Source organism: Enhydra lutris, unplaced genomic scaffold, assembly GCF_002288905.1.
Source record: "Enhydra lutris kenyoni isolate GAN:26980312 unplaced genomic scaffold, ASM228890v2 scaffoldscaffold9, whole genome shotgun sequence".
NCBI classification, from domain to species: Eukaryota; Metazoa; Chordata; class Mammalia; order Carnivora; family Mustelidae; genus Enhydra; species Enhydra lutris.
The window spans coordinates 60788281-60814830 of NW_019154093.1; the positions used below are offsets into that span (position 1 = coordinate 60788281).

At 46.4% G+C, this 26550-nt stretch overlaps 1 protein-coding gene across 6 annotated transcripts in view; it reads left to right on the forward strand.

Annotated features, from left to right (window-relative positions):
* The window catches only part of LOC111143353 (solute carrier family 44 member 3), a 95952-nt gene that overhangs the window by 24948 nt on the left and 44454 nt on the right, over positions 1-26550 (forward strand). For all 6 annotated transcript variants that reach the window (XM_022497037.1, XM_022497038.1, XM_022497039.1 and 3 more), the window contains 5 exons: positions 4400-4560; positions 6640-6729; positions 7989-8113; positions 12741-12927; positions 23461-23626. In XM_022497037.1, the coding sequence (XP_022352745.1) occupies positions 4400-4560; positions 6640-6729; positions 7989-8113; positions 12741-12927; positions 23461-23626 (729 nt within the window). The remainder of the gene's footprint in view (positions 1-4399; positions 4561-6639; positions 6730-7988; positions 8114-12740; positions 12928-23460; positions 23627-26550) is intronic.

Here is a 26550-nt window from a genome sequence, read left to right on the forward strand (position 1 = left end):
TCTCTCCTCCTCCTCACCTCTTCCTCTCACAGGCTGCTAAAACAGGCTTCTGACTCGGGGTTGGTACAGCAAAAGTGAAGAGGCCTGAGAAGGAACAGGAGCATTTTTATTGGACCGATAATAGAACACGTTCTGGGTTCTTCTGGAGACTTCCCATCACTCTGGCTTACTCAGCTGCAGTGTTCCCACATAATCAAATGCATCTCTGCCCTGGCTGGTCTCTCCTCCTCCTCACCTCTTCCTCTCACAGGCTGCTAAAACAGGCTTCTGACTCGGGGTTGGTACAGCAAAAGTGAAGAGGCCTGAGAAGGAACAGGAGCATTTTTATTGGACCGATAATAGAACACGTTCTGGGTTCTTCTGGAGACTTCCCATCACTCTGGCTTACTCAGCTGCAGTGTTCCCACATAATCAAATGCATCTCTGCCCTGGCTGGTCATCTGCTAAGTCTTCCCTGGTCCTGGGACAGTAAGCAGCCACTTCCAACTTCTTTCTGCTAACGGCTCCACAGTTTCCCATGTAACTGTCTTGGACACCAAGCACACTACTCTCCACTTCTCAGGGCTCAGACTTCAACCTGTGGGGTCATCTGATCCCTCTGAGTTTTCTAGGAAATCCTTCTCCTCTGACTTAGGAATGGTATCTCTAACCCTCTTTCCCTTGGGGACAGGAATGGATTCACATGAACATTCTCTCTCTCAAAAAACAAAAACAAAGCAAACAAATGAAAAACTCTTTAGAATTGCTCTTTTACATGATTCATGTACTATCAACACCTGTACAGAGTCAGCTTTACTGTGTATCCAAATAAAAAATAAAACCAAGGTATCAAGAATGTAGACTATGACAGATGAATTTAACAATATAAACATACGACATAACCTCAACTGAAGAGAAAAGAGAGAAAAGGAGCTGACCTAAGTAACTTTGGAAAACAGCTTTGTGACTAAATACTGTGAACTAAAGACAAAAATAACTACGTAAGCGCCATGCTCTAATTGGTAAGTTCATTTCTCATGGGGTTACTAGTTAGCATTCTGAAAGTACATACTCGGGTTGATTATAAGAGGACCTAGGATCAGTGACACCCCAGTAGAACGAGGATACCTAGTACCCAGATATTAGTATCTAAATACCATTTTCCAAGGGCTCCTTGGAGATATGACTGATTTTAGGGCTTGGATAAGGAACATACAACATAAGGGTGGCATAATCTTGCAGAACCTGAAAGTGAGGATGTACTTAAGGAAATAAAAACAGGTGGGGCATGTCAAAATTACCCAGGGCCAGCCTGAAAAACCTTCTAGTGGCTAGAGCTGGAATGATTTGAGCAAAAGAATAATGATCATAATGGATTAAAACCTAAAGAATAAAGTAAATATCCACAATTGAATAAATAGATAGGGGTGGGGAAGGGCACGGGGATAAATCTTTATAGAAGAATCCCAAATAATGTATGTGGATACTTCCCACTTAATTTCCCTCCCCTTGAGAGTGGGCTGGGCTTAGTGACTCACTCCCAAAGAATCTAGAAACATAGTGACAGGACAGTGGAGAAACCTGACAGATACCAGCCACCTGAGCCAAGGGATCAAGGGTAACTTCACCGTGATGTCATGTCGCTATCCTGTTCCCTAATATGATTGAATGGAAAGAGCACTTCACCTCTGTGGTGTTCTTCCCCAAATCTGTAACTGCAGTCTAATTATGAGAAAATATGAGGAACGATTTACTGAATACCTGATCATGAATCTTCAAAAGTGTCAAGATCATGGGAAACAAAGAAAATCTAAGAAATTGTCATGGACCAAAGGAGACATAAGAGCTAAATGCGCCATGATATCTGGATTCTGGAAGAGAAAAAAAAAAAGGACATTAGTGAAAAGTGGTAAAATAGTAATAGTATAATAGTAATAGTATAGTACCAAGGCTCATTTCTTAATTTTCACAAATGTACTATAGTTATGTTATGTACGATGTTACGGGAAGGTGAGTGAGGTGTACACAGGAACTCTCCATAGCATCTCTGCAAGTTTTCTGTAACTCGAAAATTTCTCCAAAATTAGAAGTTTATTTTCTAAAATGTTCTTCTAATCTCCAACTCCCAGTCCTTTTACAGTCTCAGTGTGGGTGAGGGGTTTAAGAATAATCAGTTTCCTGGGCACCTGGGTGGCTCAGTTGGTAAAGCGACTGCCTTCAGCTCAGGTAATGATCCTGGAGTCCTGAGATCGAGTCCCGCATCGGGCTCCCTGCTCAGCGGGGAGTCTGCTTCTCCCTCTCACCCTCCCCTATCATGCTGTCTCTCTCTTTCAAGGAAATAAATAAAATCTTTTTTAAAAAAAAATTAAGAAGAGCAAGTTTTCTAACCCTTTTTTGTTGGGGGGGGGAGCCTGCATGGTGGGGTCTAACATCTCATTTTGGAGTGTAATTTCTACTATCTTTGAGCTTCAGCTGTGAACTTCCATTTAAATTTCCTATTACATTCACATATGTTTTAAAAAGTCTCTAGAATGTTACATTGAGGGGCACCTGGCTGGCTCAGTCAATAGAGCATGCAACTCTTGATCTCAGGGCTGTGAGTTTGGGCCCCATGTTGGGGGTAGAGTTTACTTTAAAAAAAAAATTGGGGATCCTGGGTGGCTCAGTCAGTTAAGCAACCAGCTGTTGATTTCGGCTCAGGTCATGACCTCGGGGTCCTGGTATCAAGCCCTGTGCTGGGCTCCCTGCTGAGCTGTTAGTCTGCTCCAGGATTCTCTCCCTCTCTCTTTATCTTTCTTTCCCCCTTCCCCACCCTTCCCTGCCCCTGCTCAGACGTGGGTGCTCTCTCTCTAAAATAAGTAAATCTTAAATAAAAAAGAGAAAAAAATAGAATGATATGCTAGAAACCAAATGACATGTCTGCAAAGAAATCTCTTTTTCCTCAAAGAGAAAAAAATGGCCATTCTCTCCATTTATTCTGTTGTACCTTTCGGAATTTGAGCCATGTGAATGTATTACACCTTCAAATTTTTTAATTAGGGAAAAGCTGCTTATTTGTATTACCCTCCTCTGGAATCACTGTTCAGTGACTCAGGGGCTATTTCTGTAATGTGGTGACTTCCTGAGAAAGATTCTTCCATGGGTTCTACGATGTGATCATTCAAAGTTCAGGAGCCATTTTTTTCTTCATGACCATCTAATACCATTTGCATTTGTGTTCTCCCATGTTTCACCTTCACACATTTCAAAAAAGCACTTGGTTTTTGGCAGTTTGTTGAATAATTTGGCACTTCGTGGGTTGGGCTTATTTCCGCTATTGGGACCCAAGGAGGGAAAGAAAGGACCCTGTGAAGGTGCTTGTGGCCTCATGAAGAGTCGTTAGAATGGACATCCCTGAGCATTTTTATATTTCAGGAGGAGGCCCCCGGAAGGTCAGCTTTTTCATATGCCCAAGGCAGCTGTCAACCACAGCTTTCACCACACAGTCCTCACTCCCAAGTACCCGTTCTGTTTGGAGCAAGCCTTACTCGCCTCCTTAAAGGGGATAGAATAAAGCAGGGCATTTCGTTGACACAGGGTCCGATCAAAACAGCCCTGTGTCTAACAGTTCCTTAAAGACATGCATACTGGGGCGCCTGGGTGGCTCAGTGGGTTAAAGCCTCTGCCTTCGGCTCAGGTCATGATCCCAGGGTCCTGGGGTCCCCCCCCCCCCCGCATTGGGCTCTCTGCTCAGCGGGGAGCCTGCTTCCTCCTCTCTCTCTGCCTGCTTGTGATCTCTGTCTGTCAAGTAAATAAATAAAATCTTAAAAAAAAAAAAGACATGCATACTTAAAAAGTGTAATATCTGATGTTGATAATAACTAGATTTACATAGAAAAGCAAAATATATGGATATTAATAAAGTCATAGAAATACATTATTTTTACAGATTTACACATTTCCATGAAATATTTTGGAGACAGTCATATGTGTCATCATTTTTTTATCTTTGAGGTAAAAATTGTTTTTTTTTCCAAAATATATGTTAAGTTTTTTGAGAGCTGCAATGTGCCCTGAATAAATCAGAGAGGAACTAAAAAAAAAAAGAAGAAGAAGAAGAAGACATGCAGCTCTTATGTGGGCGTTGGTAGTTTGTATGTCTCAGAAGGGCCATGGGAGAATCAGATGTCACCCTCCAAGTGTAGATTTCTGGTTTCTCTGTGTCCCCATTATCGTTCCCCGCCCAGAGCATCAGCTGATTACTGGAGCAGAGCACAGTTGCCCGGCTTTCTAAAAGTGTACCTTGCCAACAGGTTGCTAAACTTCTTTTTATTGCTGCAGATCTTCTGTTCTCTTGGCTGTTGAGAATTTTAAATAAACATGGGTTTTTTAAGTCAAGTAATTAAATAAACATCTCTGTCATTTGTTCTTTCCTTTGTAGCAAGTCTTTCCCCTTGTTTAACCGATGCGTCCCTCAAACGCCTGAGTGCTACTCCTTGTTTGCATCTGTTTTGATAAATGATGTCGACATCCTCCATCAAATTCTGAGTGGAATAATGTCGGGAAGAGACACAATTCTCGGCCTGTGTATCTTTGCATTAGGTAATTTTCCATTAATTTTCTTACAGTGACTGTGCTGAAGTTTCTAGCACTTACAGATGTTATACAGTGAAAATTAGCCTCTTGACTTAAAGATAAAACTTCACATATTTTCTTCATAAATGTTTTCAGTGTTTTAGGTGGGAGAGGGAACAGGTGGGAGGGGGGGAAATAGAATTAGGGGAACGCTAGCTGGCTTTCTGCCAAGAGGCCTCACTGAATGTGGGTTTGCTGTACTACAGCGGCCATGTTCCAGAGCCTGGTCCTCTGCTCTACGTAAAGATGGCGTGTGCAAAGCAGATTTTTTGCAAGTTTTCAAATTGGCCATGAAAATTACAACTGTCAGGGGAACCAGAGATGCATGTCTTCTGGCCAGAGTGCCCGCTCACCATAAGCAAGCCAGGTCAGAAGGCTGCTTGGTGAGCAAGGGAAGGAGGCACGTGGATCCATGTTAAATAGCATCAGATAGCAAGGGCCTGATTGAGCCAACTGCCTCCTTAGGGTTGCAGGCTGGTCAAGGCCTCAAGCCAGGACATGCCTCTTACTGGCATTTCTGGAAGCAGCTACCCCCACTCCTGACCCCTTAACTTCCTGTTTACTGTCTTCCAACTTGATGAACCCCTTTAAGAGTCAACTTTGTCTTTGAATCTTTGAACAGATGAACACATTTCACCGTTGTGGCCAGTACTAATGGCCTGCTGTCTACCCCCTTCTCCAGTGGCTGCTCCCCAACCTTTAGGTTGAAAGAAATTCTTTGGTCAGCTGTGATTTTGCCAGTTTACAAATTGACTTTTCCATAATTTTGTTACCAAAGTACTAATTCCTGAATGCTTGGGGATGCCTAACTTGTCACCATTATGTAACTTCCCAATTTCTTAATGACCCAAATGTGCCAGGCCTTGTGCTTACTCTTAACTTACTAAAACTTCATCAGAGAGGCGCCTGGGTGGCTCAGTGAGTTAAAGCCTCTGCCTTTCCCTCAGGTCATGATCCCAGGATCCTGGGATTAAGCCCCACATGGGGCTCTCTGCTCAGCAGGGAGCCTGCTTCCCCTCTCTCTCTCTGCCTGCCTCTCTGCCTACTTGTGATCTCTGTCAAATAAATAAATAAAACCTTTGAAAAAAAAAAACAAAACTTCATCAGAATCCTGTCACCATTTGTAGGAGGGGAAACTGAGGTTTAGTGAGGTTAAGCGACTTGGCCAAAGTCATGTGGTGACTAGAGTGGGTGGCAGAGCTGAAACTTTACCCAGATGTGTTCTGATCCCCAAACCTATGTTCTTAACCACTGCACCAAAATATCTATAAGTAATCCTGATTTCTTGTTTAGAGAAAAAGCAGTATACATAAATTCACTGAAATGCTTAACATAAACTCATAAGCTTAAAATCCCATGTACTGGACAATAATATGCAGATTTTTTACATAGACAGCTTACCAAAATATTAGAACCTTAAATTTTTCATTTCAAAGGCATTAATTTTTCATATTTAATAAGAATACCTGGGAACATTTAAAGTTGAAACTTTACATAAGCCCAATAAAAAGTCAAAAGAGTTAAGTATGATTAAAAAAAATTTTTTAATGGTTTATTTGGACTTTAAAAAAAACATTTGGCGGGGGGCACCTGGGTGGCTCAGTCAATTAAGCATCTGACTTAGGCTCAGGTCATTATCTGGGATTGGGCTCCGTGCTCAGCAGGGAGTCTGCTTGTCCTTCTCCCTCTCCCTCATACCCTCTGGTCATGTCCTCTTTCTTTCTCTCTCAAATAAATAAATTCTTTGAAAAAAGAAAACATTTTGGATATTTGGGAATAAGATTTAATTAACAAATAAAAAAACTTTTTTTAATTCAAGAAAAATGCTAGGGCTTCAGCAACTGGCTTATTGTAGCAGATGGAACTTGTGTATGCTTCAGACACCCTGAGTGTGTCTTGTTATTTTTGTTTAGTAGATGTCTAAGATATTTAGACATTGAAGGAACGCCTCAGCCTGCCATCTTCTGGGAGTCCCAGTAGCCCTCCCATCATCACCTTCACACCCTGATTGCTGCTGGGGTTTATATGTTCTGCTTAATTTTTCAGCCTTGTCTTTAGCCATGATGGTCACCTTCCGATTCATCACCACCCTCCTGGTTCACATTTTCATCGCACTGATTATCGTGGGACTGTTGTGTAAGTATTTCTTCTTGATGGATTTCTTTTGTATTAAATGAAAAGCCTTTCCATTAAGCATGAAACTTAAAAGTTGACATTCCTGAGCTATATCAGTTTGAGAAAATCTCTTATCCAAGCCCGCCATCTTACATATGAGAAAGCTCAAAACCAGAGAGAAGGGACTTGCTTGTGTCACGCAGATAATAGCCAAGTTGAGGCCGGTCTGTGGTCTCTGCTGCTCTCTGCTGCCGTAGAGATGGGCCTGCCAGTCCAGAAATCCTGGCGGCCATACCATTAACAGATGACTCCAAGGCTTGTTGGAAAGAATGCCTGCTTTTCCAGAATGTCTTCTGAACTTTCCCATCAGCCATTAATATGGAGGTCCCCATGCAGAAGCTCCCACAATCTAAAAAGATTCAGGCCCTGAGCTGGGGCACAGTCCCAAAGACCCTCCCCTGTACCTGCTGGTTCCCCTTTTGTTGCCAGAATGTGGGTCCATCTAGGGGTTGTCAGGAAAGGGGGTCTGAGAGGTAGGGGCACGGAGGAAGTTCAAGGCGGCAGCTGTTTACCAACTGGCATGAGATACTGGAACTTTTAATAATCGATATGACTGTAGGGTTTCAGTCCCCTGAATTATCAGCTCTGCCCTCAGTAGCTTAGAGCCCTACCGCTCACAGGTGCACAGTACACCTTGCTGGAGAACAGTCACAGCAACCCATGATGGATCCTTTCCCATCTGGGACAAGTAAAGACCAATATGACCTTCCTCTAGTCACTGTAGGGGTGTTCTAGGTGGCGGGTAGTGCTTAAACGGAGGGCATGTGCAAGGTCAGGCTATCCACCCAGACTTGGAGTGCCACATGCTGACATGGCGGTTCCCACAGGGGTCGGCACCAGGGGAGCTCATCAGGCAGTTTAGACTTTGAACTTTAACCGTGTCTCCCTCACTGCTCTGCCCATGCACTTTCCGCTCTGCTCACACCCATACCCGGTCTGTAGGCTGGGCTGACAGGATGCACCTGTGTTTGGAATCCCCGCTCTGTGCCTCCCAAAGACAGGCAGCCACTGTGGGGGGGGGGGTCCTTGGGGCAGTTACCCTGGCCAGCTTCTCTAGAGGGTCAGTTGTCACACATAAAGCCCCGGGCCTGTGGGACCCACTACCCGAGCCAGGGCACCCCATGTGTGGTCCACATGCTGGGGGCGGGCGGGAGGGGAGTGCGGGGAGGCCGGTTACCTGACGTGTGTGTGCTGAGTTGCCCCGGTGTTTTGCTTTCTAGTTGTCTGTGGTGTCTTATGGTGGCTGTATTACGACTATACCCATGACCTCAGCATAGAACTGGACACAGAAAGGGAAAATATGAAGTGTTTGCTGGGGTTTGCTCTTGTATCTACAGTAATCACGGTAAGAAATGTCCTTCCAGCAGGAGGACAAGTAGCCCACTAGAACTCTGAGATCCAAATAATTAGATTGTAACCAAGAACAACTAGAATTTGGGTGTTGTTGTTGTTTTTTTTAACCTCTGAGTGTGCATACATAATAGTATGGTGAATGTACATACATGTTTAGTGCGTTCTCTTTTTTATTTGCAATACTCCCAGAGGACTAAATCAAAACCTTCCGGGAAAAAAAAAAAAAAAAAAAAAACCGGGAAAAAAGGTCTTACCTTCTTCCCAAGTCATTTCTGCCAGTTCTCAGAGGCTAACGTGTTACTTGTGCTGATTCATTTTCCTTGAGCACAGTAGAACCATTTTTGCCCCCAAGTGGCAGTAAGATGGACACTGGAGGGGTTGGGAGGGAGAGACTTACGACAGTTCCTGTTTCCTGTTTGTGAGGAGCCTCCCCCTTCCAGCCCATGGGTGCTCTGCCCCCTCCAGGGTGTGGCGGCTCCCACTGCCCTTGAACACAGAGAGCCCTTTATTTCCACACCCGCTGGCCACTGGGTGATTTTGCTGTTCAGACAACCCGCCTCCCCTGTGAATGCCCTAGTTGAAAACCAGCAAACAGAATGTTGAGGCAGCAGATACCAGTGGTCAGGGAGGAGGGAGCTTAGAAAAATCAATCGGGTCACTCCGTGGGGGGCATTAAAAGTGCTAGAATCACAAGGCCCTGGAGGGGGGCTGGGCTGATTTTCAGCCACCACAGCCATCCTCACGGCCCTTGCTGGCGTGTTGCTTACTCACCGTTTGTGGATGGGCAACAGCTAAGGTTTCCACAAGCCCTTTAATTCTTCGGCAGGCGCAGACTCTCTCAGCGACCCAGTTCTCTGCTAAGGAGAGCCTTTGGCTCCCACAGTCGGTAATCTCCGCATTTTCTCCTTTCTAGTGAGGTTTCAGGTTTCAGGTTTCTTCACGTGGAATGCATCTCAGGGAGCAAGCGTCTGACTAAGGAAAGTTCCTGATTTGTCCTTCCCCAGGAAGGGGACTGGGCCCACAGCTGCTGCAGGGCCTTTGAAGGAAGCTGGAGGAGAAATGACCCCCTGGACCCCAGGCCAAGGCTGGAGCTGTTGGGCAGGGGGAGTGGGTGAGGGGGAGAGCCTGCCCTCTCCCTAAGCCCTCCACAGGCTTGCTTTGTCTCCACACACTGAATTTATGGCCACCCGGACTCCAGAGTCAGGGGCGGCCTCTCTTCACTGAGCGTGAGGTGAACGAGAAGGAAGGCTGTGAAGGCAGAGAGGTTGTTCTCACTGTGTCTGTGAGGACTCTTCAGGGGCTGGGACAGAGGGGAGAAGCAAAGCACAGCTCCCAGACCATTCACATAGTACATTTGTCACCGCTGCTTACTGAGCTCCTGCCAAGTGCTGCTTGCTGGGTGGGCAAGTCCTCACAAGAGCTCTAGATTGTCCATTGCCATTTCCCGAGCCCCTCTCATGCACTGGGTCCTGCACTAGGCAACAGTCAGCAAGTTACCTGCCCCCTGATGAGGTGAATTAGAAAGCAAGCAACAGCATGACATGGTGCCTGGGAAAAGACTCTAGCCTTTGCAGTCTCAGGTGGGTGTTCAAACCCATGGCCCACTACCCACTGTGTCACCTCACAGAATGGCTTGGCCATAGGCCTGGGTCTTCTCATCTGTCAAATGGGAATATTCCTGCAAGGTTCCATGGACTTCCCTCCTCCCTAAGGAGCATCTGCCACAGAAGCTCAGCATTCCTATAGAGAGCCACCCACAATGCTCCTGCCTGGAGACCTGGGACTGGGGAGGCAGGGCTGGCTATAGGGCAAGGGGGTAACCCCGCCTGAGAAAAGCACTCTTCACCTTCTGCTTCCCCTGCCAGCCTGGCTTAGCTCCCACAGGACCCTGGCACAAGGTGAGAGAAAGAGGACAGGGAAAATCATATTATGTCCTCTAGTCAGGGACCACTTCCTGTCCCCAGGGCTGGTGTCCAAAGAGAAAGAGGAGTTAGCCGCTGCCCCTCTTCTCCCTCACTCTACCTTTCTTACCCATTTTCTATATTGTTTCACAGAAAGCACTAGCGGTGATGGAGAAAAGAGGGTGAATGGCATTAAACACACATGTCAGGGCATCAGCTTAGGAGCACAGGCTGAAAGGCAGCTCCCAGAGGCTTGAGCCCAGAATAGTGAAGTCAAGACATGACCCCCATGGTGCCTCAGGCCTGCTGCCCAGCCCAGCCTCACTCACACCCCCAACACCATCCCCATTAGGTAATGCTGATCCCTGCAGAGACTGGGGAGAAGGTCAGGTTAGCATTGACTCTACACTTCTAAAAAACATCCTTGCAGTGTCCTTAAGCATGTGAAAGGATTTTTGTATGCATGCATATAACTTGTAAAACACACATGCATTTAAATACACAAGTGTTAGTTTCCCACGCGGGAGCTAGAAGCCAAGATTATTTACCTAGAGATCGTATCATTTTGCTTCATGAAAATTTTAAGTAAAACCAAGGAAAGGTCCCTCTTTCTTGTTGATAGTAATAGCCTTCAAAAATGCAGAGTTGGGGGGCGCCTGCAACTCAGTGGGTTGGCTCAGTGGGTTAAATCCTCTGCCTTCGGCTCAGGTCATGATCTCAGGGTCCTGGGATCAAGCCCCACATCGGGCTCTCTGCTCAGCGGGGAGCCTGCTTCCTCCTCTCTCTCTGCCTGCCTCTCTGCCAACTTGTGATCTCTGTCTGTCAAATAAATAAATAAAATCTTTAAAAAAAAATGCAGAGTTGGAAATGCCTACTTCGCCTTTACGACTTGGGGTGACCGGACATGTTCAGCTGGGGCAGGAGGCCCTGCTCCCAGTTCTGGGAGCTGTTTTAGTTTATCCGCCTTCCTTCAACTTTCTTCCATGGACTATGAGATCCTTCGGGTCAGGAATGCCTCAGGCCAGCTAGCAGAGAAAGGATATCTTGGGCTAAAGGAATGGCACACATGGGGTCACGTGGACACAAGAAAGACCCGTGGGAGGTTCTCTTGGCAGAAGCCCAAGAGGTAGATACGGGGAGGGGCCATGCCAGGAAGGTCCTGATCTGGGATGATGATGACTTTGATCTTTACCCAGAAGCACGGATAACTGTTGAGGGATTTTGAGCCGGGAAACGACATCATTGACTCTACCCTTTCAGAGATCGCTTTAGCTGTAGGTTAGAGGAGGGAAGAGGGTAGGGGCAGGAGCCAAGGCGATTAAAACAGAGGCCAATGAGGCGGTTATTAGGGCACAGATGGTTGAGGATAGGACTTGAGCTGTGATCAACTGTGGATCACAGACTGAGAGATCTAGGAAACTGAACACAGGTAACTGGGATTGTGCTGGGCACAGGGAGGGTTCTGCTCTTGGGGAGCTTAACCTAATGGGAAATTCAGACAAGTAAACATTTGCAGTAGAAAATGCCGAGTGCTACAGTTGGGGTAAGTTTGGGATAATATGGAAACACACAATAGAGGAAACTTACCTATTCTTGGAGAGTCCAGAAAAATTATGGCCACTGGAATCGGGAATCTAGAAGAAAGGAGATTTTTGTGTGAAGATAATGAATTTGGCTCAGGACAAGATGAATTTGAGACATTGTAGGATATTCACGGCCTGGCCAGGAACTGATGCTTACTCACCTAGCACCCAGAGAGGGGTGAGGCTGGAGGTTCTTCTTCTTCTTCATTTTTTTTTTTTTTAATTTATTTGAGAGAGAGAGACCATGAGCCAGAGGATGGGGGGTGGGGGTGGGGCCAAAAGGAAGGGGAGAAGCAGACTCCCTGCTGAGCTGGGAGCCTGATGCAGGGCTCGATCCCAGGACCCTGAGACCATGACCTGAGCTGAAGGCAGATGTTTAACCAACTGAGCCACTGAGGCACTCCAAGGCTAGGGGTTCTTGTTGGAAATGAACGTTCTCAGCCTCTGAGAAACAATAACTGAAGAAGTAGAAGAGCCAGAAAAAAGCAATCACAGAAGTGAAGGGAGAAGAAAGTTTTAAGAAAAGAGGAATGGACAGAGACTTGCATGTTGTACTCTGGGTTAAGGTGTGAAAGTGTGGATGGCACGGGGAGACTAGTCTGTGCAGAAGCTCGCCTGTGAAGGGGAGATGGCCCGTGGCTGGACTGGGGTTGGGGATGAATTTAATACGGAATTTACATGGAGGGAAACTAAAACCAAGAGAGAAGGCACAGTGGGTTGCTTGGAGACATAATCACTGCCCTTTCCCCTTATACTTGCATTCCTTGCCTTTTGCAGTCCTTGAGCATTCTCTGGGTCTCTTGGGTATTGTGGGGAGGAGATGAGGGACAGAAGAGGGTTCTCTGATCCTAGAGGACCTTATGTGCATTTTCTCTTGCTCTCTGACCAAATCTCAAGTTCCCTTAGGGCCTGGGCTGTGTCTTGTTCACTGTTAGAACTGCAGGATCTCTCATAGCGACCAGCACATAGTAGATGCTCAATTAGGATTTGAACATTTTTCTGTTCAATTATAATAAGAATAGTGAGTAGCTAAAGAGCTGTTTGCTGAGATATCAGTGAAATATGAAGGTCTACTTGAAGTTCTTCTCAGTTCTTCATTATTTTGAGTCATTTATTCTAACCCCTTTCTCACCAGGTAGTTCTGCTCGGCTTGATATTTGTCCACAGAAAGAGAATAAAACTGACAGTTGAACTTTTCCAAGTCATAAATAAGGCCATCAGCAACTCTCCTTTCCTGCTATTCCAACCACTGTGGACTTTTGCCATCCTCATTTCCTTCTGGGTCTTCTGGGTGGCTGTGCTCCTGAGCCTGGGGACCGCAGGTAAGAGCTCTGGGTTCCATCACCTTGGAGGTGGGCTCGGAAGACCCCAGCATTTTGGAGCCATTGGCCTGTTTTTATAGGGACCATGGAACTAGAGGTGTCTGATAACAACAGTGATGGTGCCAGGGCTCTGTCATGAAGGAAAGCAGGAAAATCCTTTTCCTCTTCTACACTGGCCTTCAAGAAACTGGGTTTGTTTCAAGAGAGAATAAATTCGGTGGGGACTGAAAGAGCTTTCGGAAAACCTACAATATGGGGCACCTGGGTGGCTCAGTTGATTAAGCAGCTGCTTTCAGCTTGGGTCATGATCCCAGGATCCTGGGATCGAGCCCCACATCGGGTTCCCTGCTTAATGGGGAGACTGCTTCTCCCTTTTTCTCTGCCCTGCTGCTCTGTCTACTTGTGCTCTCTCTCTAAATGGATAAAATCTTAAAAAAAAAAAAAAAAAGGCTACAATATGTACAAAAGTCTCTAGAAAGAAGGATTCAGATTTTATCCACGGCAGTTTGCCAACTTCTCTCACCTCAGACGATCAGTACTCTGACGGGAGTACCAAAGAGTAAGTTGCTTTCTGAGACCATCGCAGACGGGTAAGAACCACAGCAGATGGCAAGTCAACAAGGCTAATAGGATTCCTTACTGTTTTGTCCAAGTTTACGTTGTCCTTGATCAGCACCGGTCAGATCTGTAAGAGCAACTGCTGTGTGGTAGATTCTCTTCCCTCTCTCTGGAGTCAGCTGACCCTTCAAGATGGTCAGTCAGTAGGCTCCTTGGGAGGCATAGCCCCTACTTCCGGCTCCAGAGACGCTGTGGGAGCACTCTCTCCTGTCCTCTAGAAGTTCTCAGCAGACCTACAGTGAACTCAGAATAATTACCCAGGATGAACCAGGACTATAATCAGTCAGGATGAGGTGTGTCTGGGAGTCACAGAAGACTCAACCAACCAGTGGCTTAAATATGGTATGAGGTCATTTCTCTCACATAAATGAAGTCCCCAAGGAGGAGCCCCATGCCAGCATGGTCCTCTAGAGATGGAGGACCTAGGTGCGTGTGTTCGACTTCATCTCAGCACCTTGTGGCTGATCTCCTCTCCCACTTGCTTCCATCCGGTAGCTGAAATGGACACTCAGGCTCCAACCGAATCCTACACCAGGCATTGGGTAGGTGGCAGGAAGGAAGATGAGTGTCCCCTCCCTCACTCAGCCCTCCTAGAAGTCATGACGGCACGTTCACCTCCACCTGACCAGCAAGAGCCTTATGACACAGCAGCACCTTCCTGCGAGGGAGGACGGGTGAGGGTTTCATTAGCAGTTAAAAAATTAGAGGTTCTACTGCCAAGAAAAAGCGAGAACAGATGTTGTGGGACAGTTGGAAGTCTCAGCTAGAAAACACTGAACAGCTCTATTTTGCTCCCTTGAAGCAGTCTCCGTCACAGTCAGAAAGGAGGGCAGTGGCCTTGGGACGTGTGGGAGCACAAGCATTTGTTGAACAGTGCCCAATTCAAGGCTGCATGCCAGGAGTTTTCTTATGTTCTCTGCTTTAAGCATGGCAGTGCCCCTCGTCCTGTGTTTGTTATGCTCAAGTTCCAAGCAAGAGAATTGAGGCTCTGTGTGCGCACTCTGTGGAAGGTCACCCCATGAGGAAGTGCGAGGCTCTCTCTGGTTCCAGAACCCTGGGGTGGAGCCCATGTGCACTCTGCCATCTCACATCCCCGGTGTTTGGGAGACAGAGGGGGCCTCCTCAGTTGTCTGTCAAGTCAGAGCAGTGCTGTGGCCACAGTAACTGGCTGGCGGATGTGGCCTGGGCACAGTGTTGTGTTTGGGGTCTGTGGTTACAGGACAACAGGAAAGGGCTGGAGATCGCAGCCAGGGTGGGCTGGGAGTGACGGGTGGCCGAGAGCGGTGGGGATGGCGCATGGGGTGTTGGACGGTGGTATTGGAACCCCTAAAGAATCCCCAGAGAAAGGGTGCCCTAAAGAATCCCCAGAGAAAGGGTGATGTCATGGAAGTATGACTCAGGACCAGGGAAGGACCTTCCGTCCTCCTACAGCCCCTGGGGCGTAGCCGCCCCTCCTGTCCTTGTGGGCTGTGAGTCTGGCTGAAGGACTGTGCTTAACCCACCATACTTGGGGGCAGGGCCCATTCATTTGTTCTTGCCTTTTCACAAATGTTAGGGGAACACTGTGGGGCCGAGGCCCTGGGCAAGGCACTGGGGAGGAATGGTGTCCTCTCCTAACAGTACTTAGAGTCCAGCAGGACAGACTGACAATGAAATGTGTGCTCTTAATGAAGGTTGATGAATGTCATGATAGGAGAATTTTGGGGAGCTCCTAGAGCATGGGAACGGGGCTCTACCCTGCTTTGGGAGTCAGGGAAGGCTTCTCAGAGGATGGGCTAGAAATTGCCAGATCAGAAGATAACAGAAAGAAGCCCAGGGGGATTCACTAGGGGTCACAAGCAAACCCAGGAGAGGACCTGGTCACAGACGACAGGGAGAGAGCCAGTCCTGGGAGCTGGGGGTACAGGTGGGGAGGAGCATATCCCAGGGCTGACTCAGGGGTGAGCCCCCAGTGGGGTGTCCCTTTAGTTCCCCGTTAGGCCCAAGTTGTGCCCGGGGCCCCGGGGGCATGAAATGGCATCTGCCGCAGAGCTGCGAGCAGGAGAGGCAGGAAGACAGGTTAGGGGATTCTGTGGGGCCAAAGATAGCACAGCATTCTGGAGCCGTCTGGGAGGTCAGGTACTAAAGTGTGGCCATTCTCTGTCAGTGGACGGAGGAAACCAGGCCAGAGGGTGAGGGACAGAAGGGCAGGAAGGAAAACCAGGTGCCTGGGACCTGACGTAGGCATGCGTGCTAGCAGACCTTCCACTTTACAGGAGAGGAGGTATCGCAGAGAACTATGTCCTTCCCTCCTTCCTGGGCTTGGGCAACCTAAACACCAGACTGTCCCCTTCAGCCACCTGACTCTCCTTTCCACTCACCTGTGGGTCAACTCAGGTGCACAGAACTCCTTTGTTTTCAAAGAACTTTTCACTCCATGCCAGAGCCACCGCTCTGGGTCTGGGCGGGTCACTTCTTGGCTTCATGTCATTTTGACCTTCAGGAGACATCCCAGCTGCACTTGTGGGAGACTGGGAGCTGCTGTCTGAGCTTGTGAAAAGAAGCTGATGTGGGTGATCAGACGGATTGTTTCCCCTCACATCCCCTCAGGGAATTATAGAACCTTCTAGTTGTCCAGCTGGTGCCCAGTGTGGCTGCGGTGGTGGGGAGTGTCCTCAGTGGATAATAGTTGGGAGCTTTTTATCATGTCAGGTGGCTGAATGAACTGGTATTTTGGGGCACCTGGGTGGCTCAGTCAGTTAGGCGTCTGCCTTCGGCTCAGGTCATGATCCCAGCATCCTGGGATCAAGCCCTGCCCTGGACTCCCTGCTTAGCTGGGAGCCTGCTTCTCCCTCTCCTCTGACTGCTGCTCCCCCTCTTGTGCTCACTCTCTCTGTCAAAAGAATAAATAAAATCTTAAAAAAAAAGAAAGAAAGAAAGAAAGAAACTAAAATCTTAATGTGTAAAAAGGAAAATAAAAATTCAGGAAAAAATGAACTTGGGTGGTTTTGCCCTGATGAGCTATTTCTCTAGAGGCTTTAAATCAGTCTCTGTGCTAGTCGACAAATTCTGGCTTATTTGGGGATCATTTCAGCAGACTGAATTAAAGCCCTCCACCTGTGACACTGGTTAGCCATTAGAAACTGTCTGCCACCAGCCATGTGACAACAACTACTAAAATCCAGTAGGGAAAAGTGAAACTGTGATAACCTTGGGAAGCCAGCAGGTGCAGGTGGCAGGTTGGAAGGAGCCCATGTGGGCTCATTACACCATTAGGGTGGCCTGGAAACCCCAGAGTCGACAGTGGAGGAAGCCTGTCTTGGCGGGGGGGTCACTTCCCCTCCCAGTGTGCTGTAATTAGAAAGGTCATCACAGGGATGCAGTGGGGCCAAGGGCCATGCCTGGAATCAAGGGACCCAGGATCTCGGCAGGGTCTGGCCTTCCTCCATGCTTCCCTTTTCCCATTTTGGCAATGGAAATTTTACGGGGATGTGAGGAGGCTGAGATGGTACCAGAGCTTTGCTTTGCAAATAAGGGCCTATATATGTTCCTTATGTTGGGAATTCCTGTCGCCTAGAGTATCTGGTACCAAGCTTCAGCTTTACTCTCTGCCCTGCCTAGCATATTTGAGAACACAGTTTCAAAGAAAATTGTCTTTTTTAAGTTCCGAGACATCTAGAAAATAACGTCTCCTAGCAGCCCAGACCTGTCCTAGGAACAGGTAGACGGAGCTTGCACAAAAGAGATTTTAAACAGTCCCTGCTTTTTTGAAGTTTATGGGCCCTTTGGGAGGGTGCAAAGGAGAACAGTCTGCAGGGACATCCATGCCTTTGCACCTGCCATGCCTTCATCTGGAAACATCTCTTCACAACCTGCACCCCACTCTCTACCCCCAAACCGCTTGAAAATCTAGTCATTCTCCAAGAATGGTTTTGAGCATTGTAGTTCTTAGAAATCTATCTGTAAGTTCACCAGGCATACTTAATATTGCTTCTTCATTTTCCTTGCATTTTTTATACTCTTCATTCTTTCAACAGCTCTCCCTTGCAGCCCTGGGAACTAGAGATATAGGACAGAACTCCTAGTGAGTGGGCAGAGAGGGAATAAGTAAATATTTGTATGTCAGATGGTGATGAGTCCTACGAAGAACAATAATGCAAGACAATGACTCGTGTGTTCCATCCTCCTGGAGTATGGACATCTTGAGGGCAGGGGCCATGTCTTTTTCTTTCTGGGTCTTTTACCCCAGTGTGCAGCCCCTCAGTGAGTCAATGAGTGTATCCTGAATCAGTAGGTGAGTTCACAGCAGCTCTGTATTAAATGAGACGTATACTTAGAAAGAACTTGGTAAATTACAGACTCAATGGCCGTGAGATTTTCTTCTCTTTTCCCTTCCTCTTCATGCTGTCAGAGCAGAAGCTGAGCCAGTGGGAGACATAGGCAAGAACGGATGTCAGGAGGACACTTGAGCCAGCTTGCTGGAAGAGGACAGTGCACAGAATGACTAGAAGGTTGAGCCCTTCCAAGTTGGACCTGCTTCCTTTGGGAAGTTATCCCCACTGGCTGGCTTGCCTTCCTTGAGAAACTGCCATGTATATGATCATGAGTATCACCTTGATCTTTTGAAATGCTTTAAAGCTTGTTTATAATATCTGGACGTATGGCTAGCTTCATGATGAGTTTCCCCGTTTGTACTGATGATATCCTGAAAATCATCTCCGGTCTCTATAGTAAGATATATTAGGGATATAGAATATATTGGAGATATATTTGTTAGATTTATTGAGGAAGATTGATTCATTCATTCATTTGTTCATTCAGTAAATATTTATTGAACATTTACTATATCTGACCTGTTAAACAGTTGCTAGAGATACAGCTTTCCTTCTAGTTTGGAAGCTAGAGGGGGGATGGGCATTAAATTAAATAAGTGAATTTTATAGTACATTAAAAGCTGATAAGTGGTATGGAGAAAATTAAAGCAGGGAGGAGGAATGAGCGGGAGTGCAATTTTAATCTTGGTGACTGGGGAGGGCTTCACGGAGAAGGTGATATGTAAGCAAAGATTTGAAGGAGGTAAGGGCAGAGCCACGACCTATATAAAGGGAGGGACAATGTTCTTGGCAAAAGGAAGGCAAGGATAAAGGGACCAACACGAGGCAAGGGTACTGGGGGCACAGCAAGCAGACCCGTTCAGCTGGAGTGGGGGTGGTTGAGGGATAGTATAGGTCAGGAAGGGGTCAGAGAGAGCATGGGGTCAAATCCTTGGGCCTTGTAGCCTTTATAGGAACTCTAGTTCTAATCTGAGGTGGGAAGTCATTCCAGTTTTAAACAGAATAGTAACATGACCTGACTTACATTTTAACAGCAGTCATCTAGGGAAGAGATGGTGCTGGCATAATAATGGGCGAGGTGGGACAGACCAGATTCCCTGGCTGTTCTGAAGGATTTCCTGATACATTAGCAGAGGGTGTGAAGGGAAGAGATTTAGAGATGACGCTGAGGAATGGGAGAATGAGGCTGCCGTCAGCCAAGACCGGGCAAGACTCTGAGAGGAGCATGTTAGGAGACATCATATCAGCCTTGATCATGTTAACCCAGACAGCTTTCTGGCAGCCAGCTGGAGATGTCAAGTGGGAGGTTAGCTGTTTGAGTTTGAAGTTTCTGGAGAGGTCCCATCTAGAGAGCCACATTTGGGAATTTGGGAGCGTTTTAGAAATGGTTTTTAAAACCATGAGAGTAGAATGAGTGCTGGGAGAAGAGTGGAAATCCAAGGGCTGTTCTTTAGGGAACTTCAGCGGTGAAGGATCCAGGAGCTGAGGAGGAAAACAGAAATGAGGCTGACCAGGAGCAGCCCGTGGGCCGGAGGATAGAAGGTGTGCGGTGTTGGAGTGTGGGGGAAGGGCTTCAGGGATATGGGAGTGGCCTCCAGTGTGTCAAGCTAAGGCTAAGCGAGATAAGACCCAAGGGATTGAGGACGGATCACTGAATTTCGTAACAAAACTGCTTTAGAGAAGTTTGGAGGTCAGGGGTGGATCCTGATCAGAGTGGGTTTAAGGGAAAGAGGGAGAAAAGAATAGAAATGAGTAAGTAGGCACCATCTTGAGGAATTCGGCCATAAAGAGGAACAGAGGGGCGCCTGGCTGGCTCAGAAGAGCGAGCAGTGCTTGATCTCAGGGTCATGAGTTTGAGCCCCACCTTGGGTACAGAGATTATTTTAAAATAAATAAATGAACTTAAAAAAAAAACTTTAAAGAGGAACAGAGAAATGGCAAGGAAGCTGGAGAAGTAGAGTCAGGAGAAGGTTTGGTTTTTGTTTTGTTTTTTATTTTTTTTTAAGATTATTTATTTATTTAACAGAGAGAAAGAGAGAGAGAGATCACAAGTAGGCAGAGCAGCAGGCAGAGAGGAAGGGAAGCAGGCTCACTGTTGAGCAGAGAGCCCTATGTGGGGCTCGATCCCAGGACTCTGAGACCATGACCTGAGCCGGAGGCAGAGGCTTTAACCCACTGAGCCACCCAGGCGCCCCTGTTTTGCTTTTTTAAAGATGAGAGATGGTTAATGATTCCATTAAGAGGTACATTTGAATGAAGGAAGCAGGGAGGGGAATTGCTGAAGAGCTGTCATCAGTAGATGAGGAGGAGATCCAGAGGAAGGGTTAGCTTTAGGATCACGGACAGTGTATCCCATTAAGTGGGGGTCGGGCTATGGGCTCTTGCTGACAGCAAGTAGATGTTGGAGGTAGGCCCCGGCAGAGGTTTTCTGATTGCTCCTCTTTCCTCAGAGAAACCAAAAGTAAGATCATTGACAGAGAGCAACAAGGGGAGGGGGGGACCCTTAGAGGTTCAAGGAGGACTTACAAACAGTCCAGAAGAAGGGGAGGTGAGTAGACAAATAAAGCAACATGTGAGTTCCTGATAGTCACTCAGATGGTATCTTCTTTCTGATTCTTTGTTCGCGTCTTTCATATTCCCCCCATTAGTGGCTAATGTCCAGCATCATTCCAACAAGTAGTAGATGCTTAATAAATATTGTTAATTCCAGAGCTGGAATTCTCTCTACCTGTCTTTCGGTTATACCTAACCTTGTATCGTACTCACTTTTCCCAGGGTCTTAGCCACTTAATCCTCATAACAGCTGCCTGTACGGCACTCAAGGTCATAAGACTGGACAGGGTTGCCAAGGATGCAAGGAGTTGGTGTTAGTGTCTTCAGATTACAAGAGGTGGAACAGAGATGTTACAAAGCTCCATAATCTGCCCGAGGCTGGTCAGCCATTAGGGGTCAGTGCTGAGATATGAATCTCACCCTGTGGGACTCAAGCCCAAGGCTGTAACTACTGCCTCAGGGTTTGTCTTGTCCACCCTATTCATCTGGACAATGAGAGAGCAGAGGCCCAGGTTGCTTATCACATGTGTCAAAAGCTGAGACTGGGACCAAGTCCTCTCCGAGTTCAGTGCCCTTTGCACCATCATCCCTGTGATCGTCATAGTTTGGGATCTATCTGAAGTCCAGTTCCGCTTAACACAAGAGTGATAGCTCCAGTGTCAGTCTTCCACAAAGCTGCCGGTCCTGATGGAGGGCTCTTGCCTGCACTGACACTGCCATCCAGGAGAGGGCAGTCTTGCGCGCATAAACGTGCCTGCCCCACCCACAGGCAGTAACCACTGTTTCCTAGGCTTTCAGCCTGAAGCCTGAGCCGCCTGATTTTTCAGAGATTGTTTGCTGTAAAGCAGAGGTTTTTGAGAAGTAGGTCTGTCCCCCCAAGTGGCATTTGGCAGTGTCTGGAGGCCTTTCGGGCTGTCCTAAGTGGAGGAGGGAAGGGAGGTTGCTCCTGGCATTTGTGGGCAGAGGCCAGAATGAATGCTAAACATCCCACAAGGCACAGGGCAGCCCCCCACAGCCCCAACGAGGAATTATCTGCACCAAAATGTGAATTGGTTTGTTGAGAAACCCTGCCCTAAAGGAAAGACTGAAAACAGCCCGGTATAGCTGAACCAGAGGAACAAAGAAGGTGGCGGAGACAAAGATACTCTAAAACAGCAGTGACCAAAATAACATAGGGGTTCTGCTTCTCTGGAAAATGCTGAGGGGTGGACGGCTTGTATGAACCTGGGCTTACCACTTTGGCCACTCTCCAGTCGCTATAGCCATCAGTGTGCCGAGCCCGAATGTGTGAGCGTGCCCCTGATGGTGTAGGGCAGCCAAGAAGAGAGACCGCCCCCCACGCTTAGCAGCCAGCGCTCCGTATTTACCTTTCATCTGTCAAAGCAAGCATGCCTCCTGTTCTGTGGGAACATTCTCCACCCCCAAACCATGTGTGACGTTTTAGGCCTGTGCTTGCGAAACTGCCGTCTCTCCCCAGGACCTGACCTTGCGGGAAGTAGAGTGTGCTTGTGGGCTGGCCCTAGTCATTTCTGACCTTCCATGAAGTGATTCTCCAAGTCTCCCCCGACCTGATCTACCTCAGTGCATTAGTCATTAGTGGTGAGGGGCTCACCTCCTTTAGCGCAGGGAATGCTTTTCTGAAACACACCCATTTTGGAAAAGCATAAGCATTTCTCAGTGCCATACCTGAAACAAGAGATGGCCTCCCAGGCAGGAAGAGCCCAGTGCTCAATCAAATATTAACTTCTGTGTAAATCAGGCTGCTCCACTGTTTCTCACAATGTGACTCTTGTTCAGCAGAACGCAGGGCCTAAAGCCCGAAGGCCGGCCTCGGTCCGTGGAATCCGGTTGCTTCACGTCACTATTACCTTCTCCCACTTCCTCCACAGAGACCCTCTTGTGAATGTCTCTAGACACAGGAATTATGAACCTAAAACCAGTTTGTACCTAAGAAAGAAAATATGAAACAGTCCTTAAATGTCATTCAGGTTGTAGGTTTGCTAAAGACGGAAGTGCCCATCTTCTGACTTGTGATCGTTTAGGATTGTAGTTAGTACAGTTACAATAATTTTAAATACATAGTGGGAGAAACATCTGGAAATCACGCCGAGCCACGGAGCTGGGATTTGGATTTACTAAATCCAACCTGAATGGAATTGAATTGCAGAGCTTATTTGGGGCCTTCCTCAGATGAGGGTAAGTCAAACGGACTGGCCATATAAAAGGCAGAGCCCTGTTGGGGTGACCCTCCTGGCCTGGTTTACTCCAGTATTGAGCTCCTGAAATTTAATAAAATCATTATCACATACGGAGTGAACTTTCTATGGACCAGGCCCTATATTAAGCATTTACCATGTAATCTCATTCAAACCCACCAGCAGGAAATGGGTATTATACCTAAGGAGACTAACTAGCTTACCCAGCTCAGGCTGAGATATAAACCTACGTTAACACTGAGACCCAGTAGGTATTTTAAATGCGCTAGAAGAGTTTGCCCTTGATCTGAAATGAATCCCTTAGAAATAAATGGAGAGTCTTGTCTCATTTATAAACTCTAAATTTGGGGGGTAGCAGGGTTCTAGAATATAATCCTAGCAGCTATGGTCCTAATAACAAGTTTTTTTCATCACAGAGTGGTGTGGTAGAAAAACCATAGATGTTAGGATCTAGTGTGTCAGAGTTTATCTCCTCCTTCCACTAATCATGAACGGGTGAGACTTTATGAAAGTTCCTTGGCTCTTCCACACCTCAGTGTTCATAATTGCAGAGTGGGATGAGTGTTAGAGTATAGGTCAAGTGTCTGGCAAATTGCCTACCCATCAGTCATTATGCATATGGTTATTGCTAGTACTCAGAAGTTAAACCTGTGTCCCATTTTTCTGTGTGTGCTATGAAGAGCTCAAATGAGGTTGGATGCTTCCAACTTTACTCTGGTATCTTTGTGTCCAGGGAATGCTAACAGCCAGCCATCAGAAAGAGTGGCCTAGTGAACCATCTTACGTGCTTTGGCAAACACTGGTGTAAAGCATGTTTGTGTTTTAAACTTTAGGAGCTGCACGGGTTATTGAAGGTGGCCAAGTGGAATATCAGCCTCTCGTAGGCATTCGGTACATGTGGTGGTACCATTTAATTGGCCTCATCTGGACCAGCGAATTCATCCTTGCATGCCAGCTCATGACGGTAGCTGGGGCGCTGGTCACTTGCTATTTCAACAGGTAGGTCTAGCGGGTTACTGCCCTTGACTGGTCTACGTGCTTCATGTCGGGTATCACGAAAAGTACTTTGGAGTTTTAAAAGGGATTGGCAGGCATCAAAGACTCAGGTCAAATTTGGACCAGGATGCTTATTTGATGGTGAAAAGAAATATTATACTTCAAATCTGTCGCATTTCCAAGCTCTTTCGCCTTAAGCTAGAAAATTCAGAGGGAAGCAAAACAGAGTCGTAATCCTACTGCTTAGAATTGAAAGACGTCTGAAAGGAATGTTTGACTTATGTAAATATCCGTTCTTATTGACTTCAAACCTAAGAAAATTACTGATCTGTTTGGAACACACTGCAGTAAGTTCTCTGAGCGTTCTTTTATCCTATGTAAAATGTGGAAAACGTTTTCTTGGAAAATAATTTTAAACCCTAAGGAAATTGTAGGCAACTATAAAATACAGTCCGTGTTCGTCTTGTTAAGTACTAGTGAATTAATTACTTGCTTCTTTGTTCAGCGTGATACTTATTTAAGTGTTTTCACCCCATTACCTCATCAAAATAATTGAGGACACACACACACCCAAACTTTTTACCTCATTTGTGTGTGTGTGTGTGTGTGTGTGTGTGACTCTCCACAGGGTAAAGATAAAACCACAGGCCAACTTAACAGGCCAGGACAATGACAGGGTTGGACTGCGGACAGGAAGTTTATTCCCTATAGGGCTGATCCTCCTCTGATCTCAGACCAAATGAGCAGATAAGCATGAATATTCGTGGGGGTAAGAAAGTCAAGCAGGGATGATTCATCCCAATGAGCAATTACCTCCCGACAATAAGGAGCACTGTGGGTTTTAATACAGGGGGTGCTGTTTGGGAGCCCTCATCATTAGAGACCGTGGGATGCACACCGGGCCTGTAGGCCTTCGCTTTGAGAACCTCTGAGCCACTAGAGGTGGGTGGCATGTGCTGCTTGCTCCTGAGTACGGGAACAAAGATTATTCTAACCATGTTGGCCAGCAGGCGACACCTGTCTGACAGTAGTGATTTTTGTGTTACCTTAGAATCACAAAACCGAAGCATTTTCAGCGGGGGCTTTTGGTTTGGACTTCTAGTGAGTGTCTACCTGGACCTCTAATCTCTCTTCCTACTCCAGCTCCCCTCCCCGCAAACCATGAAAGAATGAAGGAGGCATAAACGTACAGGGACAGTAGGAAACGACAGAGAAAAGCAATATCAACCAAATGCTGGAAGCTGAAGAGAGTATGGATGAGTAGCAACTGAGCCCACTAGACAAACCTGATCAGGCTCGTCTGTGTGTGTTGGCTGGGAGAAGAGGTGAAAGGAAGACAGGCTGATCTGAGTGAAAAAAAAAAAAAAAAAAACCCTAGATGGGCAGGAATTCAAGTATAAAATGTACTTTTGAAGGTTAGTTATAGGTCTTCCTAAGGAACAGTTAAACTCCAGGGCCCCTTCTCCAAACAGCAGGAGACAGGATCTTTGCTTTCTGGAGGGGTAAACCAGAAAGGGTCCAGACTTGGGTATCTGGCACAGCTGAGGCTGGGGGTAAGGCTCTGTACTGAGAGAAGGAGACATAAGTAAAAGCCTAAATACTGAATAGTGAGGACCCCCACGGCCACCACCAGAGGGCATTCGGTGTTTCAGCTCCTAGGATGTTGATGGCCAAGTTGATATCCCCCCGCAAGAGATTAGGCGATTCTTTGGAGAAATTACCAACCCAGAGTAAAGACCCCTAGATAATGCCATATGGTGGGGGAGGGGTCCCCTAATGAAATGATTCCCTGACTGAACAGTGAAACTCACCAGGCAAATGTCACCCCTCATACAGAGCCGCCAGTTCACGCTATACTTATTCACGCTATAGCTCCTCAGTCTTAAATAAGAATTGATAGCCATGATGATTCAACATTCACAGATAACCTCTAGTAAAGCAAAAGACCAAAATGAACAAAACAAAGGGAATTTAGGGAAAATAAAGACAATGCAGACAGCAGAAGAAAACTACAAAAAAAAAAAAATAGAAAAACCTGTAATATCCTCAGAACAAAGGAATACTGCATCCATAAAATAAGTACAAAAAAAGAAAAAAGATCTCTTAGTCATTAAAAATGTGACTGAGAAAGTGGAATTTTTCTTCTGAAGGATTAAAATATAAAATTGAAGAATTTTTCCAGAAGGTAGAGCAAAAAGACAAAAAGATGGAAAATAAAGGAAGGATAAAAAGTTAGAGGATGCATTTTGGAGACTGAACATCTGACTAATATGAGTTCCAGAAATAGAGAACAAAGGAAAGAGAAAGGAGGAAGTCATCAAAGAAAATTTCCCAGAGCGAGAGGACATGAGTAAAGGGAAGATCCCAGAAGCTTCTAAGGGAAAACTAGATCACAGGCAAAGGATCTAAAACTAGAATGGGGTCTGATGTTCAACAGCCGCTCTGAAAAAGGAAGACAATGGAACAAACTTTTCAAAGTTTGAAAGAGAGATTATTTTCAGAACTAGAATTCTGTACCTGTTCATGGTATCAGTCAAGGGTAAAAGAGAATAAAGTCATGTTCAAGATCGCAACATCCCAAAATATTTTGCTCCCCATCTCCTTTCTTAGGGAGGGTGGTCTCTGAAATGAATGAGTAAGCCAGGTAGGAAACTAGGAGTTTCAGGAAATGGGATCCAACACAGTAAAGAAGAACAGGGAGTTCCCAGGAGGGTAGCTATGAAGCAAGTATAAAAAACACCCAGTCCAAGGAGGAGCAGAAGAGCAGTGGGCTCCCAGAGGCATGTCTCCAAGGGAAAAAAAAAAGAAAAAGGAAACTAAGAGAATACCAGATATGTTTGAACAAGTAGAGAAAATATTTATACTTTGGTGAAGTATTCGATAAAACCCTAGAGAAACCAAGCAAATAAAAAATGTGAAACAGTTAC